Source organism: Otolemur garnettii, unplaced genomic scaffold (genome assembly GCF_000181295.1).
Source record: "Otolemur garnettii isolate 467f Iridium unplaced genomic scaffold, OtoGar3 scaffold00042, whole genome shotgun sequence".
Classification (NCBI taxonomy): Eukaryota; Metazoa; Chordata; class Mammalia; order Primates; family Galagidae; genus Otolemur; species Otolemur garnettii.
The window spans coordinates 4,550,130-4,567,331 of NW_003852437.1; the positions used below are offsets into that span (position 1 = coordinate 4,550,130).

At 40.4% G+C, this 17,202-nt stretch overlaps 1 protein-coding gene across 1 annotated transcript in view; it reads right to left on the minus strand.

Annotated features, from left to right (window-relative positions):
* UTRN (utrophin) overlaps positions 1–17,202 on the minus strand; it is a 513,062-nt gene that overhangs the window by 259,505 nt on the left and 236,355 nt on the right. Inside the window, exons 45-49 of the mRNA XM_023513504.1 lie at positions 16,136–16,285; positions 13,094–13,169; positions 7,755–7,969; positions 5,586–5,703; positions 1,852–2,067 (exon numbers count right to left, since the gene is read on the minus strand). Coding sequence (XP_023369272.1) covers positions 1,852–2,067; positions 5,586–5,703; positions 7,755–7,969; positions 13,094–13,169; positions 16,136–16,285 — 775 coding nt within the window. The remainder of the gene's footprint in view (positions 1–1,851; positions 2,068–5,585; positions 5,704–7,754; positions 7,970–13,093; positions 13,170–16,135; positions 16,286–17,202) is intronic.

The window sequence follows — 17,202 nt, forward strand, 5'->3', positions numbered from 1 at the left end:
GCTATTTTTTGGTTGCAGCCGTCATTGTTGTTTGGCGGGTCCGGGCTGGGGATTCGAACCCGCCACCTTAGGTGTATGTGGCTGGCGCCTTAGCTGCTTGAGCCAAGAATGAAAATTTCAAAGAAAGTAATGAGGTACACAGATGATGCTATATCTCTTTGAGATATTTTACTTCCTCAAACCATTTGTCTTTTTCATTCCATCTTCTCTACTTGTGATCCTTATGGGAACACACATCAGACAGGGATGAACACAAAGAGAATCATTTGGTATGTGCTTGGAGAAACGCCATGAGCTGACCATATGGAAGCCTCTGCCTCTGCCCTGGGATCACTGTGGATGTTTACAGAATGAGCTACCTGAATGATCAAGTGGCCACACCACGTTACTCTGAGTTTGCCTGAATAGTCAAACTGATGCTGAGTTTGTCTCTAGGCACCAGTTATTTGACACACTTTTTCAATCTCTGAGAGTCTCTAGACCCAGATATTCCCCATGAAATCTGAAGCAGTAGTCCCCAACTTTTTTGGCCCCAGGGACTCAGGTCATGAAAGACAACTTTTCTGTAAACTGGAGGGATGGAAGGGATGGTTTCAGGATGGTTTAAGTACATTGTATTTCCACCTTAGATCACCAGGCATTAGATTCTCACAGGGAGCATGTAACCTGGATCCTCACACAGCAGTTGACAGGAGGGTGCAGGCTCCTATGAGAATCCAATGCCATCACTCATCTGACAGGAGGTAGAGCTCAGGCAGTGACGTGTGCAATGGGGAGCGGCTGTAAACACAGACGAAGCTGCCCTCACCCACTGCTCACCTCCTGCTGTGTGGCCTGCTTCCCAACAGACTGCACACCAGGCTTGCCTACAGCCCAGGGGGTGGGGATTGCAGATCTAAAGGACAACTGAATGTTTCTATAATGTTTTTTGTAGCAATAGAAAAAAAAATCACTTTAAGTTTTCAGAAGAACTACACTGTTGATTAGAAAGGTATATTCTGATTATGATGATTACAGAGTGGTACTGCTCTTAATTGCATTCCCCTGGTTGCATATCCAGGGGCTGTGTTACTACCTTTAAGTCATTCAGTGATAAAGACCAGCAGGTGTCATACACCTAGAGAATAATCCAGAAACTGGTACGAATGGCTCATTGCTTCTAAATGATAACCATAGACAGTCTATACTTGTGGAGAATACGAACATAATTTTATGTCTTAGATTTTGTCTCCTACATGTTCTCTATTACATTCTTCACAAACATACACTTTGCTCTTAACTGAAGAGCACATAAGTGTTACACCAAAATAGAACTTCACAACCACAACCTCCAATTCAAGGATATTTTTATGACTGTAGAGAGGATCTCAAACAGCACTTCATAAATACTATAGGTGTTCAATAGTACTGACTCTAGGACCACACTGACCCCAAAATGATACCTGTTATTATGATATTCATACAACAGTTTGTTTATAAACATAGTAAGAGAAACTAAACTTACTTATTACTTGATTTGCTCAGCACAACAGCCCTCAAATGAAAATTTCAGAAAATTTTATAAACAAAAATAGCCTTCAGGGTAAGTGTAGAAGGGGCAAAAGATGGCCCCCGGAATTCTGAGAATGTTCACAGGTGTGCTCCATCTGCAAAGATCATTCATCTATAAATCTAGGAGACACCCACACTCCTCCAGAAAGTTAAAAAAAATCATTCTGATCAAATCCTTCATATAAATTCCAATATATAGTCTAAGAGCTGGGGAAAACTTACTAACAGGGTCCTGACAATACAATTAACAACAGGGGAAAAGACACAGCTAATAAAATGGCACTGCCAAAAACTATCTACGGAGTCTTACTTGGTTATCAGAAATTTGTTTGGTGAGCGGGTCCCTTCGGGCTTGCTGCAGAATGTAGAGCCGGGCCTCATACTTTCTCATGAGCTCCTCGGTCTCTTCCCTGTGGTCGTCCCACTGGAGACTGTCGACAATCATGTCCTCCAGCTGCTGCTGCCTGAGCTCCACCCCGTGCTGGGTGCTGTCCCATTGGTTCTTGACCTTCTCCACTGGGGGAAACACGACAGAAAATAAATCCCAATAAGCAACTCTCGGGAAAACACCTGACACGAAATCTATCATGCATCTATAAACAGCAAAGAGGAAGGAAGCAAGTGGACAAAACATTTTATAGCGATTGTAATAAACATCTGCCCCACTACACAACTGAGACATCATGAAACTGTTCTTGAGAAAAGAGTCTTGAGCTAAACTGTATTTTAAATGCCCTAAAACATCTTGCAATAAAAACATCCACTATTATAAACTGATAAAGCAACAAAAACTATAAAGAAAATAATTTTCTATTAATTTGGTACATAGAGAACCTGGTTTGAGGAAGATAGATCGTAGCATGCTGGGACAGAATGGAAAGTGGGAGACAGGGCCGTTCGTTACCCTCAAAGGAGATTCTTGAAGGTGGTCCTGATTTTAAAAGAAAATGAACTTCACATTTGTTTTACTGCAGCATAGAACTTCTCTAAAAGCAAGTGCTTTTTACATGTTCAAGTTCAAGAAAAACACTCAAAGTAAAGTAGATTCAAGTTATGGGTAGCAGCTCATAACAGCAGCTCTTCATCATAACAATTCCTCACTGGCTCTTTTCTTTCCTCTGTTTAATTGTCGTTTCTTTCTCCTTCTCTTTCTCTCATTCTTAATTTCTGTCTCTGTCTCTGTATTTCCTCTCCTCTCTTACCCTTTATTTTTAACATATAAAAACAACAGCAAACAAAAATCCCTGTTTAGAGTTTGCATTCTTGCTCAAAAATACCTGTTAAATCTGCGTGGCATACAAAACAAAGTCCAAATGTTAAGGATTTCGATCTAAGGAAACTTCAACTTTTGACGAAAGACTTGAGGGACGGTTCGTGATTTTGAACCGAAGTACTAGTAAACAATAACTGTGAATACTGTACTAACCCACTAATTATAAATAGTCACCATCAAAGGTCACACACAATCAAAGTGCTGGATGATGCTTTGGATGCCAGGCAGACTGCAAGGCTGAAAGGCTCAAGAAGAAATTTACAAGCTAACACTCCAGCTGAGTCATAATTGAACATTTTGATAAAATTCTTGGGATAATAGAGGGTTACAGCAAACCATAAAAGCTATCAAGCTAAGATTGTTCAGAAGGCTGTAAGTTACACTTAAGTGCCATAATTCTAAAAAATTTGTTCAATGAGATGATCTGTTAAATGTTGCCTTCTTTAACAGTTTAAATAAATTGCTTGAGTTTTTAACGTAAAGAAAGGACAAATCTATCACCATGTTCTACTTGTCAGTTAAAAAGTTACATAAAATACTTATGACCCATTCTATCACTAATAGGATCCTTTAACATTGAACAAATAAATCTAAAGACATCAAGGGAAGTTTTTATGATTAAAAAAAAAAAGCAAGATAGCCTATTCATTGCAAGTGCTAAAAAAAAAAAAACCATGTTACTATTGGCAGTATGCTCCAGCTGAGAAGAGGTTTTCACGTGATCAGGAGTAATGAAGACTGGGCAGCTACTACACACAAAGAAAAAAAAAAAAACAAGGAGAAAACAAAGAGAGGACATTAAATGAGAAAGAAAAGATATTCAGAGGAAGGAAAGTCTTGTAATTTAACAAAAAAAATTAAAAATAAAAATCTTAGAAGTCTTAGACTCAGAGAGAGGAGAGAGATGAAGAAAAAACATCAGGGCTCAGCGCCTGTGGCTCAAGCAGCTAAGGCGCCAGCCACATACACCTAAGGTGGTGGTTCGAATCCAGCTCGGGGCCGCCAAACAACAATGACGGCTACAACCAAAAAATAGCCAGGCATTGTGGTGGGTGCCTATGGTCCCAGCTACTTGGGAAGCGGAGGCAAGAGATTCGCTTGAGCCCAGGAGTTGGAGGTTGCTGTGAGCTGTGATGCCACGGCTCTCTACCCAGGGGGACAGCTTGAGGCTCTGTCTCAAAAAAAAAAGAAAGAAAAAAAAATCAGATGGTAGAAAAAGCAAACAGGAGCTGGCCCTATCAATCATTTGGTATCATTAAAGGGGAGGTGCTCCCCTGCAAGTGAGGGGGGAGAGCCATAATAGATGCAATTAATCGATCAATTAATCAAAAGAAGGAAAATGGTCTATGCAGTAAAAAATAAAACAACGCTCTCAGACACGAAAACTCTTGCAATCTTGTTGCTGTCACATTTATTTTTAAATTGAAACCCACGCTCTACAATGGGAATGGCTGACTTTCTTCCTTTGAGAAATATTAGACTTTACCATTTCCCATTTATATTTTGCCACCAAATACTTATTAAGTAGCTGATTTGCACTGTGAAGGGTCCAAGGGCCAGAAAGGTATATATTCACAATCTATAGAGGAGAGAGAGAATGAAAGTAGCTAAGACATCTAAAATGAAGTTCTAGGGGAAAGGCCACCACGGAAACTAAACATAGAAAATACGGTTCCCCAGGCAGGAGAAGAGGGTGGGGAAGACTTCACAGGGGGTGACATTTTATCTGCTAAGCAGAATTTTCACACGGGGAGAAAAGGCCAAGGGGAAAATGAAATAACAGGAATAAAGGTAAGGAGACTGGGGATGTCAGGATGTTTCAGAGAATGTGCCTATATATAGTCCAGGATAGTTACAGATGAGGCTGGGTGGGGGCTAAAGTGAGAGATGGGACAATGATAGCAGAGTGGGGCAGTAGCTAGGTGTCACTCTTGAGCATATGGACTTTGTTTTGTATGCCACACAGATCTAACAGGTATTTTTGAGCAAGAATGCAAACTCTAAACAGGGATTTTTGTTTGCTATTGTTTTGTATGGTTTTTTTTTGTTTGTTTGTTTTATTTTATTTTGTTTTTGATTAAAGTATTTCCAAATTTGTGCTAGTCACATAGGCACATGGTACCTGCACAAAATAAATTGTGGGGCGGCCCCTGTGGCTTAGTGGGTACGGTGCAGGCCCCATATACCGAGGGTGATGGGTTCAAACCCAGCCCCAGCCAAACTGCAACCGAAAACAGCCGGGCGTTGTGGCGAGCGCCGGTAGTCCCAGCTACTGGGGAGGCTGAGGCAAGAGAATCACCTAAGCCCAGGAGTTGGGGGTTGCTGTGAGCTGTGTGATGCCATGGCACCCTACTGAGGGCCCTGAAGTGAGACTCTGTCTCTAAAAAAAAAAAAAAAGACTTTACAAAATAAATTGTGAGGTGCCTGTAAAAACATGGAAGACCTGGGTGTCATGAATGAACTGTACAGCAGAATGCACTTGCATTCTTATGGGTTGCTCTGATTTATTTTTTTGATTCTTTTAAAAGAATTCCCAACTTAAAAGAAGAAAATTAAATGTTAAATAATTACTAAAATTAACAGTCATTACTTAAAAGGAATTCGTAAGGGAATAGTGACAATATCCACAAAAAAAGGGAAAGCTTGATATCTTCATAAATAAAGAGTATCAAATACTAAATAATATTATTTCCTAGTTTAAAATGGGGAGCACCATTTACAAGAAAAGAGAATGATACATTATTTCTTTTTAAAAACTTACATTTTTCTGTGATTGCTGTTCTCACATCTGAACTGGATGCTTTATTTTTCAAATTCTGTGCCATCGTGAAAACATAATCTAGCTGAGGATGGCGCTGTTCTAAATCAGCCTTTGTAATCTGATAATTAGAAGTGATTATTAAGACAAGTTAATAAGCTATACAATAAGAAAACGAAGCAAAACATGACATCGAAATTGTTGTTACTATTGCTGCTTCCTCCTGTGTGGGGTTGGGAGTCATGAGCAATACGGTGGAAAGAGTGCCCGATTTGGAATCAGATGTCCTGGGTTCAAACCTCAGTCCTTCCACTTAACACCTGGGTTACCAGGCAAGGTATTTTAGTTTTAGCAAAAAGAAATAATAAAATACTGACACTCCATTATATCATGTCTGAGTAAGAAATGCCCATAGAAGACTAAAAACTGCTGTGGAAACCATGTCTGTGGCTGTAGCCTGGCATATGCATTCAGCATCAGATAGAACACAGACTAACGTCATCGACAGGGATGAGGGGGATGCATGAGAAAGGGGTTTTGGGGAATAACTGCAACTTAAATCATCTTAGACATGAAAAACTGCTGCTCTGGGTAGTTTGCGTCTCTCAGCACTGATCCATATGGGAGAAACAGTAACCGTATCAGGAGAACAGCATGTTTTAAATATAGAACTGATAATCATCAAGAATAGAAAACACAATTTACAATAAGTACAAACAGTGGCCGTGGGTTCCCTCCCAGCCCTTCCTTTTGATGAATTCACAAACTGTGTAGATTTGTTACTCCCACCGTGTCAAACGGTATTTCTAGATGAATTGCTCACAACTTCCCATGCTGAATCCCAGAGCACATTTCAATGAAGGCTGATCGCCTCCTTCTAAAGGGCATGAGGACTCCTCCACACAATGCATCCAAAACTAGATCACTCAACCCTCCATTTACACCCCATTTCTTCTGCTCCTTATTTTCACCAATTGCAAAAGCATCATCTTAGCCCCTCAGAAAGGGCCCTTTTCTCTGATGGAAGCATCTCTTGCCTCCAGTCCATCCTAGTCGTCTACTTACTAAAGCAGAGCATTGTTATCATGAGCTCCCAGCCACAATTTTAAAAAGAAAAAGAAATGGAAAGAAATGTGTTTGCCAACTGCTTACAGACTGAAAGTCCAGTGGGCTTTGCGTGCCTACAGGCGCCCCCACAAGGGAGCGTGGGCTGCCTTTCCATCTCGCTTCCCGTTCTCTTTCTTTATTGTACACACATTGGCTCTGGCGTCCTCATGCCGGCCTTCATTTCTTCATTCACCCCGTTCTCTATACCAGAAACGTTATCACCGTCTGCACTCCTCACTGGAGAAGCAATACCGTGCTCATCCCCGCTCCCCCACCCAGTCTGCTTGTACCTGCCCTGTGGTGTTCAGGAGACTCTGCCTTGCCATGGCACCCTGCCTAGTTATATGCACTCAGGGCCTCTGCCCCAGTGTGGGCTCATTGGTCATGTGGGGAAAAAGCAGTACCTTCCTCACAAGGTGGTTAAAGAAGTATATGAGATAATGCATGTCAAATACTTCCAAAAATGTGCAGCATACAATAACCACTTAGTAAAAGGTAACAATGGCTGTTGTGATTATTACACTGTACATGCCCAATGTCTACCTGGTATATTCTTTTTAGTATACAGTCCAGAGCGTAGCATCACTACATAGGAAAAAAGAACTTTAGAAATTCTTATTAGCTGGTGTATGTGTAGTAATCTGCATATATATTACATTCAGTAATACGTCAATCAGGGGGTTCTCACTTCTAAAGCCAGAAGGTAAACAATCTCTCGTTCTGAAATAAAAGTTGTAAAGGTGCTTTCGGAAAACATCCTTTATCACATGATAGACGTTAAATGTAGCACTAACTTACATTTATATTAATGTGGCTAGCTGTGTGACATCAGTTTGAGATCTTAAAAATGCACTGAGTCTTTAGCTAATGTCAGTAAACCCAATCTGCTAAGAGTATAAATGGGAGGAAAGCTTTCCTCTTTGGAGTTAGCCTGGGATGGCTGACAGACAAAGAATCTCTCCAACCTCGTTCTCTCCCAGGTTGGGGTAAACACCGAGGACTGAGACCGGTCTGGCCCACCTCCGGCTGCAGCGTCTCCACGCCAGCCTTTCACTGTGTACCTACTTTCATTCGGGAAACGGTCTTATTGATCTCTTCCGCATCCCCGACAGTGACAATGTTGGACTTCAGCATTTGGTCGATCAATACCAGCCAGTCGGCTAGTTCTGTTATAGTTTTATCAAGATCAGCAGGAATTAAAATGTCTGCAGTCCGATGAGACAGAACAGGAGTCTCCGACGCAGAGGAAACTAGCACCACCTTTTGGACGGCAGGATGAGCTGAAATCACAAAGTGTGGGAAAGCAGAAATAAACAACAGGACATTCTGATTGTGGTGGTGGAATGGGGACAGGTGGTGTCTGTACTGCAGTGAGATTCCGTTTAAGCCAAAAAAACAAAAACAAAAACAAAAAAACAACACTCTAAACATTTCATTTGTTCATACTGAAAGGGCAATGGAATGGCCTATACCGTCTCCACATCTTTGGTGGCTATAAAAACAACTAAATGGAGTTTCACAACATCCCAGGGCAGCAATAGATTAAATATAATCAGCACCAGTGCCCAGAAAAACAAAAGTAAAAAACACAGCAACCATGAGAAAATTAGGAGAATCATTTTGTCAAGATGCTTTTACCTTGATTATAAAGCCAACTTATTCTTAAAGTTTATTCTTTTTCATTTAACTTTACAAGCATGTTTCAATTTTAACATACCTCACTGTGAACACTTATGTAATAACTTATACATATAGTCAGTAACTTTTATATAACCCTTTACCATCAGCAAGATATCTAAATTGCTCCTAAAATTTTATTTTTAAAAAGAACTTGTAAGAAATTTCTTTTCATGCAGAGTATTTTGCACATCTCTTATCAAGATTCCCCAGAGCACAATTATTGAGTCAGAAAATATACATTTAATACTCATTGTCAAGTTGCTTTCCTTATAAAGCTGGAAATTGAGATTTCCAACAGGAGCATATTATCAAAATATTATTTTTGGTAGAGGGATATGCCCTCCCAGATATCTAGTTACATTATTTAGCTAATAATAATTAACTCAGGGCATTACAGACTGAGACATTCACAGAGACTGAAAGTGTCACGGAGTGCAGGTGGCAGAGAAACCTGACCTTGGCAGAGACTGAATTACAGATCAATGAGGAAGCATTTACTGTTCAATAAATGATGCTGGCAAACAGGTGACCCATGGCTGGAACAGGGAAATAATGGGACAGATTTTAACCTCACATGTACCATAGGTAAATTAATTCTTGGTGGTTTATAAGGAACGAAATAGGAAAACCAAAACTGTTACTAGAAATACAGAATATCTTTATGACACCAAAGCACTGAATGAACTCTAAACAAAACACAAAAAAGAAGATATTAATAAATCATTCGTGCTTAAGAACCCTGAAGAGAACCCCATGAGATTTTAAAAGCCTTTGCACCATTAAGAGGCAGTACTTGCAAGGCACAGTCCAGACAAAGAATTCGCAACAAAAATACTTTTTTTAAAGCTCAAAAAAAGTCCGCAGACAATCCACAGAAGAAATAAGGTAATAAAAATAAAAATAGGGAAAAAAAAGGTTCAACCTCATCAATAATTGAGAAAATACAAATCAAAATAAAATACTCTATATCCCCAGGCCATGAGGCAGCACAGTGACAGAGACCCTTCCACGGGTCTAGAGGCCTAAACTGTTATCATAAGAAGTTATTTGTCTTTTCAGGTTCATTCTCCCCCATGTGTGAGAGACAGGTGATGGTTTATCCAAGGCTACATAATAAAAGATACATCGTATCACAGGAAACCAACTGACCAGGCAGGTATGAGAATCCAGGCCTGTTCTGGAAACTCAGACACTTAAGAGATCTTGAAAAACGTAAAGCAATGACACTTTTCTAAGTTTTTGTTTGTTTTGGAAAATAAAGATTTCGTTCATATGTTTAAAAATAAATTGTTTTGGTTAACATGATGGATTTATTATTGTTATGTTTAAACAAATTGTTGTGAAATTTCTTTCCAGTTCAGTAAGTATAAATAGATATAATTCACATAAACAAAAGTTCTTTGGGGTCCTCAGTTTTGTTTTGGTTTTTTGTAGAGACAGAGTCTCATTTTATTGTCCTCGGTAGAGTATCGTGGTGTCACAGCAACCTCCAACTCCTGGGCTTAGGTGATTCCCTTGCCTCAGCCTCCTGAGTAGGTGGGAACACAGGCGCCTGCCACAACGCCTGGCTATTTTTTTATGTTGCAGTTTGGCTGGAGCCAGGTTTAAACCCACCACCCTCAGTATATGGGGCTGGTGCCCTACCCACTGAGCCATAGGCGCCACCCATGGGGTCCTCAGTTTTTTTAAAGTGTAAAGGGGGCCTGAGAAGAAAATGTAGGGTGCTAGCAACAATGTAGAGAACAAGGAGAACCCCCACACAGAGCCGGCGGGAGTGCGCACGCAGCATTCTGGCAGGGGGTAGTGACGCAGAATCCCCTCATATCCCACCACCCAGTGCCCCACCCCTAGATATCACCCTATGAAGACCTCACACATCATGCTACCCCATCTTCACTTAGCTTCCTTTGTAGTTTAAAAAATTCCATTGTTTTGGTTCTTTAAATACCCTTTAACAACCTGCTAGGTGCTATGCACTCTTCTAGACCCTGGGGTGTGGGAGAGGATGAGAGCAAGTGCCTGCTCCCCTGGAGCCTGCATTCTGGTGGGGAGATAGGTATATGTTATGAAGTAAAACCAATGCAAGAAGAAAGGGACAAGATATATGCTGAATACGTGTATCTTGGGGACATCTGAAACACAGGAAGACCAGTGTATTTGAAGTAGAATAAACCAAGGGACAAGTGGTAAGAAATGTGATTGGACAGACAGGAAGAAGGCAGATCACACATGGTCTTCCAGATCGTGGGAGTCTTTGCATTAGATATTCTAATAATCTAGACGAAAGATGAGACCTGAGAAGTGGGTGGGATGGGGCATGGGACCAACACAAATTGCTGATGGACTGGCTCTGAAATCCCGAGAAGAACAGAGGGTGACTCCAAGTTTATTGGCCTGAAGACTAGTTAAATCATCTAGTTAAAAACTTTTCTATGGTTAGAGGACTAGTAAGCGCAGTTAGAGAGGAGAATGCTGAGGATTGTAGCGTTTATCCATGTGATAGAATACTATTCATCGGTGTTTAAATGAACAAACTAGAAATACATGCAGCAAAATGTACAGCAATGGGAATAACCCAGTAGAGAAGCAGAGAAAGAGAATAAGTAAAAAGTCAAGAGAAGATAGGATCCAAAGCACAAGTGGAGAGGTTGATCTTATTTTTGTTTTTGTTTTTGAGACAGAGTCTCACTCTATCACCCTGAGTAGAGTGCCATGGCATCACAGCTCACTGCAACCTCAAATTCCTGGCCTCAAGTGATCTTCCTGCCTCAGCCTTCTGAGTAGCTGGGACCACAGGGGCTCCCCATCATGCCCAGTTAGTTTACTTTTTTTTTCTGTTTCTGGTAGAGACAAAATCTCACTTTTGCTCACGCTGGTCTCAAACTCCTGAGCTCAGATCCACGGGCCTTGACCTCCTACAGTGCTAAGATTACAGACATGAGCCAGCACGCCTAGCCAAGAAGTTGGAGATCTTAGAAAGGAAAAGAGATCGTTCTTCTTGTGTACAGAAAGGAAGTATGCAGAGTATCTGGTCTGCAAACACGGGGAGCTTGATGGATTCTCTGGTGGGAAAATGAAGATCTTGTCTGACAAAAGTTTTTCTATTTTTTAAAAGTGAGATGAGGTTATTAGTTGAGAAACAGGTGGCAAGAAGTATTCAGAAGAAAGTCCTGCAAGATCATCTCTTAGAACGGAGTGCCTAGTCATAATTCTGCAATGAGTTTAATCAGCAAGAAGCTGGCACAGATGAACCTCAGAAACGTTATGCTAAATGGAGAACGCATTGTAGGATTCCATTTATATGAAATATCCAGAATAGATAAATCCATAGAGACAAAATGCAGATTGGTGGTTGCCAGGGGCTGGGAGGAGGAGGGAATGGGGAGCAACTGCTTAATGAGTAAGAGGTTTTACTTTAGAGAGATGGAAATATTTTGGAACTAGATAGAAGTAATGGTTGCAAAACATTGTGAATGTATTAAATTCGATTAAATTGTTCACTTTAAAATGGATTTTATTTTTTAAATATAATTTTAGGAAGAAGGAGGAACTGAATTAAACCACTGTGTAGGAAGAGAAGGACACGGCAAGATCAGCTTCAGGTCTCAGCCCTGCCCCACGATGAGTATCTTTCCAAGCGTGTACTGTCCATCTATTGGAAGGTATTTTTCTGCTGTCAGCTTTTCATACTTCTAAACAGGTATTCAAATTTTCCTTGCTCCTTTGCCACAATGATGTTTAAAAGTAAGATAACCCATAACGATACAATAAAGTGCAGCAGATCCTGTCCCATGATTATGGGGCTGAGCAAGCTACTCACATATCAATTCACCTGTTTTGGACATTAGTCAAGGCTCCCAGTTGGGCCCTAAGTATTCTTGTACAAGTTACACAAAGTTGGCCCTCCATAAGCTTGCAAATCTCAGAAAATGAAAAAAAAAACTTGTCTCTCATCACTTTTTCCAACTCCTAAAGAAAAGGAGGAGGAGGAGGAGGAGAAGAGGAGGAAGAGAAATCAAAGGACCAAAGAGGAGAAGCAGGCAGAGGAAGAGGAGGGAGGAGCAGGAAGAAGAACCTGCGGGCGAGGAAGTGGGTGGTCAAGGTTAACCACAGAGCAGGGCAAGACGGTTCAGAGGCCGGCAAGGCAGGAGTGACATAGTCACCTATGACTAACCTGGACAAAGAGAGAAGGAAACAAACGTGAGAAAGCACGATTCTTCCTCCGCACTCAAGTGGGCAGCATCTGTTAGTAAAAAGCTTCCCGGGGATGCTGAGCTCTTCTGACTCCCCATCCCCCATCTGCGTCCAAGGGCATCTAAATCTTGTGTGTCCAGTCGTGGTCAGGGCTAATTCGACATGGCAACCAAGGGTCAGTGCAATGGGTCAGAGCTGATTTCCTGAGAAGCTGCAGGACCTAGAAATCAGTCCACATTGTCCTGCCTTGTCCCTCCCCTTCCCTGCAGCAGGGCCTGAAGCTGCCCTGGCACTGCTCTCCTCCAGGGGCAAGGCCAGTCTTATCTCATGTGAGAACAAAGGCCTGTGCACAGTCCATAGCCAAATACATCTTGGGTTTAGACAAAGCATTATTTTCAAGTAATTAATTAAAAGTAGAACAATAAATAAAGCTGTATGATTTTTTAAGTTTTTATAATGCATATATAATGCTCACATCATAAATTAGGGGGGAAAAAACTAACTGCATTAAGGAATAGACTGTTTCTTACCAGCAATCCTTGTCTGCGGAACAGGATGGGACTCCTGGATACGTTCCTTTGGTATGCTAGGCACTTCCCTGCAAATCTATTGCATTGGGCCAAAGAGAAAGGGAAGAATATTATATGAAGATGATCATATTTTTGAAAGAGCAGGTGTTATTCTGAATGGTAACATGCTAGCTGTTACTGGCCTTCATACCTGAGACTCTGTCTCCACTTTCACTATCCACTACCATCTTGCTGGAGCTCCCTGCTCCACTCACGTTACTAACAAGAACATCAGCCAGAACTTAGCTACCATTAAATGCTATCCATTCTCCCTCCTTTGAATTATATTAATACTCTGCAATCCTGATCTTCCTCTTACCTCTCTGGCTTTCTTGAGGTTCCTTCACTGGCTTATTTTTCTCTGCCTGTGCCCCAACATCATACACAGTAGGTGTTGTGGATTTCTTACCCTTCACCCTGGACTTGAGTCCGCCCATGAGTCCTGGTTTGGGTTCATGTACCAAATGGAGTTTTGAGAAGCTGAAGACCCCCCAAAATATATCTTCAGTCCAATTCTTTCTACCAACTGGATATTCAGACATGTCCAAATCTAAACTCATCATCTGTCTTCCCTGACATTCACCTTGCAAACCTTTCTAAAGATTCAAATTAGGGTGGCTCCTGTGGCTCAAAGGAGTAAGGCGCCGGCCTCATAAGTGGTAGGTTCAAACCCAGCCCTGGCCAAAAAAACTGCAAAAAAAAAAAATAATAATAAAGAAAACCTAAACCTTTTAAAAAAAATTCAAATTAATCTTTCTATAGCCATTCTTGGGATCACTCCATCCACCTCTATAGCACAGCTATAGTAATCTTTCAGAAACACAAGTTTCCTCTGCTCAAAGCCCATCAATAGCTGTCTACTACCTTCAAAGGGGTGAATTATTCTCAAGACGGAGCTCAAATTCCTTGCGATGCAAGGTGAGGCCTGGAGACTCTTGTCTCTCAGAACATCTCTCAACCTTACTCAACTATGCTGAGTTACTTCCCGGAACCAGTGCACTGGGGTCATACCCTGTCTCCTCCAGACCCTTCTGCTTGCTGCAGCTATGGCCTATAAAGTCCTTTTCCCTATTCTTCACCTGACCAATACTTTTTTTTTTCCAAAGTCTCAAGAAACAGACAACTCATATTTATAAATAAAAACAGAAGATAATTTCAAAAAGAAAAAAAAAATCCTTTACAAATTATCCTGGATGTGATCTCTTCCGTGAAACTTTCCATGGCTACCCTCAAGGGCAGACAAATGTGCCATCTTTATGCCCCATGGCAACCTGCATGGTTTAATTGCTTCTCTACTTGTAAGACTCATAATAAGATCTTTGGCTTAGAACCAGTATCATTCTCTGCTGTATTTCCTGTTCTTAAAATGATACCTGGCATAAAGTGGGATTCCAATAAAAATGAATGCTTGCACAAATGAAATATACAGATTAGTACTTCCCAAAGTGCATTTGTTGAGATTCTCTGCACAAATAAGCATTGCTTGGTCTTAACATTTGTAATCCACCACAGTGAATTCTACTAAAATGTAAGTGAAATCTGCAATGATAGACGCTTTAGTGTTGTCTAAATAAATATGTGTGTTTTGAGTGAATATGGATAAATTGAGGCCAGCAAGTGACATGGGGCTCATATGTCCACAAAGGAGTGTAAGGGAGAGACAGCAAGACGATAAAGTCAGAGAGATAGCAGGAGGCCACACCCCGAGGGCCATTACAAGTCACAGTAAGCACTGTGGCATTGACTCTGAGCAAGACAGAAAACCACTAGTGGTGTTCTCAATTCTGTTTTAATAAACTGCTTTGTCTACAAGAGACTGACAAAGGGCAAGGGAGGAAGTAGGGAAACCAGCAAGGAGGCCCCTGCAGTAAGCAAGGCAAGAGACAACAGTGGCTTACATAAGCTAGTAGCAGTGGGTTATGAGAAAGTCAAATTTATAATAGTTTTTTGGCCTAGGGGAAGTTGGAAAGAATTGTGTAGGAAACAGCCTTATGCCACCTGACATCTACAATTGTTAAACTTCTGCTACATTTGCCTTATTGTATGTAGCTATCTGGCCATCCTTTAACACACCCATGAAGCAGATGTGTACTTTGAAGGAGAAGTTGGTGATGGTGACTCCAGAGTATACTTTTTGGAGTAGGGTATTTTCTAGGTTTTTTTTTTTTTTTTTGAGATATAATTTATTTACTGTAAGACTCACTCCAAGGTTTCTGACCTAAGCAATAACAATGATGTTGAGCAGGCAGTTGTATATGGAAGTCTAGGGGACGGTGAGAGGTCCAGGCCAGAGCTACAGACAGGTAAGTGACAGTGAATTGTCCAGGCAGCAAAGATGGGATCAAAGATAGGATCACCACATCTTTGGTGATAGAGTAATGGCTGCCATTTTAAGAGGATTAACCAGAGAGAAAATGACTGATATGGAGCCCATCCTAACCAAGGGTAGAGTCATATCCATTCAGTGTTCTACACAGACCCCACACTCTGGTGTGGTAGGTACCAGCCCAACCAAAAAGAAATGGAGTAACTGCTTCAACTGCAAAAAAGTAATGGTATGGGGGGAAGGTATCTTAGTCATATCGGTAGTCACAGGCCATTATATGCTAATGGAAACTACTATTGAAAAATACATATTGAATGAATAAAATCACTAAAAATAAACACACGTGTGATTGGGAAGCTACTTCAAGGTCTTCATTTTCAGAGTATAAGCATTCAGCATTTTATTGCCTAAATCTAGCATGTATCATTATTTAGTGTAGTATATAATGTATAAATACCTTGATCAAAAAAAAAAAAAAACACTATGTAAAATAAAAAATATTCAAGAATATATGCTTCTAAGACAAATGGAAAACATAACTATAAATATCAGTCAGCATGAGTGAAACGTGCCCATATTTGGATATACTTAAAGGCATAATCATTACAAGGCCTCACTTCTTTGACAAGCAAACCAATACATATAAGAATTGTGTCACAGTAACTCTGAACACACACCTTACTCCAGGCGGTATTTACAGCTCTTAAGCTTTCTGAAATTTTATCTCTTTCGTGTAGACTCAGACTTTTGTCTGCAAGCATATCCAGCTCAGCTCTGTTCAGCCATTTGAGTTTTTCACCTTGGGCTTCCATCTCTTGGGTTAAGTCCTGAAGGAGTCAGAAGGCAGGTGTCATGAGGAAGTTGTCAAATCGGAGAAAGTTCAAGAATTACATTAGAAATCTCTTTGGAAAATCTTCTTATAAATATGGATTTTTAATTTCTTAAATGAAAAATTGAATGTGTGTTGACAAATGGTGACTGACAGAGGATTGAGCACACATCTTCAGCACTGGTGTGTACACATGCACAAACGCACTCTCTGGCACCCTGTCTTTTGATAGAAATACGTTATATTACACTGTATTACTATATTATATTTACATTGCTAATTAATCTGATTTTATCTCCACCTTGCTACCCTATCCTAAAATCCTGTCGTACCGTTTGTAATTTTCAAGATGTTTACAAAAGGGACATTCCAAGAAAACTATGAACTTTAAAAGGAAAACTTAATGTTTGCCACATAAGATCTTTTATCATTATTAAAAGTTTTGTTCCCCCAAAATGTCTTAACCATACTCCATTATAGACAAAAACCTCTTAACTAATTAGTAAATATCCTCTCATGCACATTTTTATGTATGCATGTATATCCTTTATCTTTAATAAAAATGAGAGCACATTATGCTTACTCTTCTGCAACAAGTATTTCAATTTTAACACTACAAATAAAAGAGCTTATGTGCATAAAACTCTGTAAAGATTTGGATATAAGTAGAATCTCCATAGTTGACCAGCTCCCTACATTGATAAGCTCGAGTTGACCTAATTTCATAAACAAGATGTGCACCACATTTACTTATCAGTACAGAAGGCCTAGTTCCTTATGTTGACCATCTCCGTATGTTGACCAGTTTGATACAATCTCGTAGGGGGTCAACGTTCAGAGGTTCTCCTGTATTTCATATCCCTACACCTTTATGCATTTTTATAGACTGTACATATATACACCTATGAACAACTG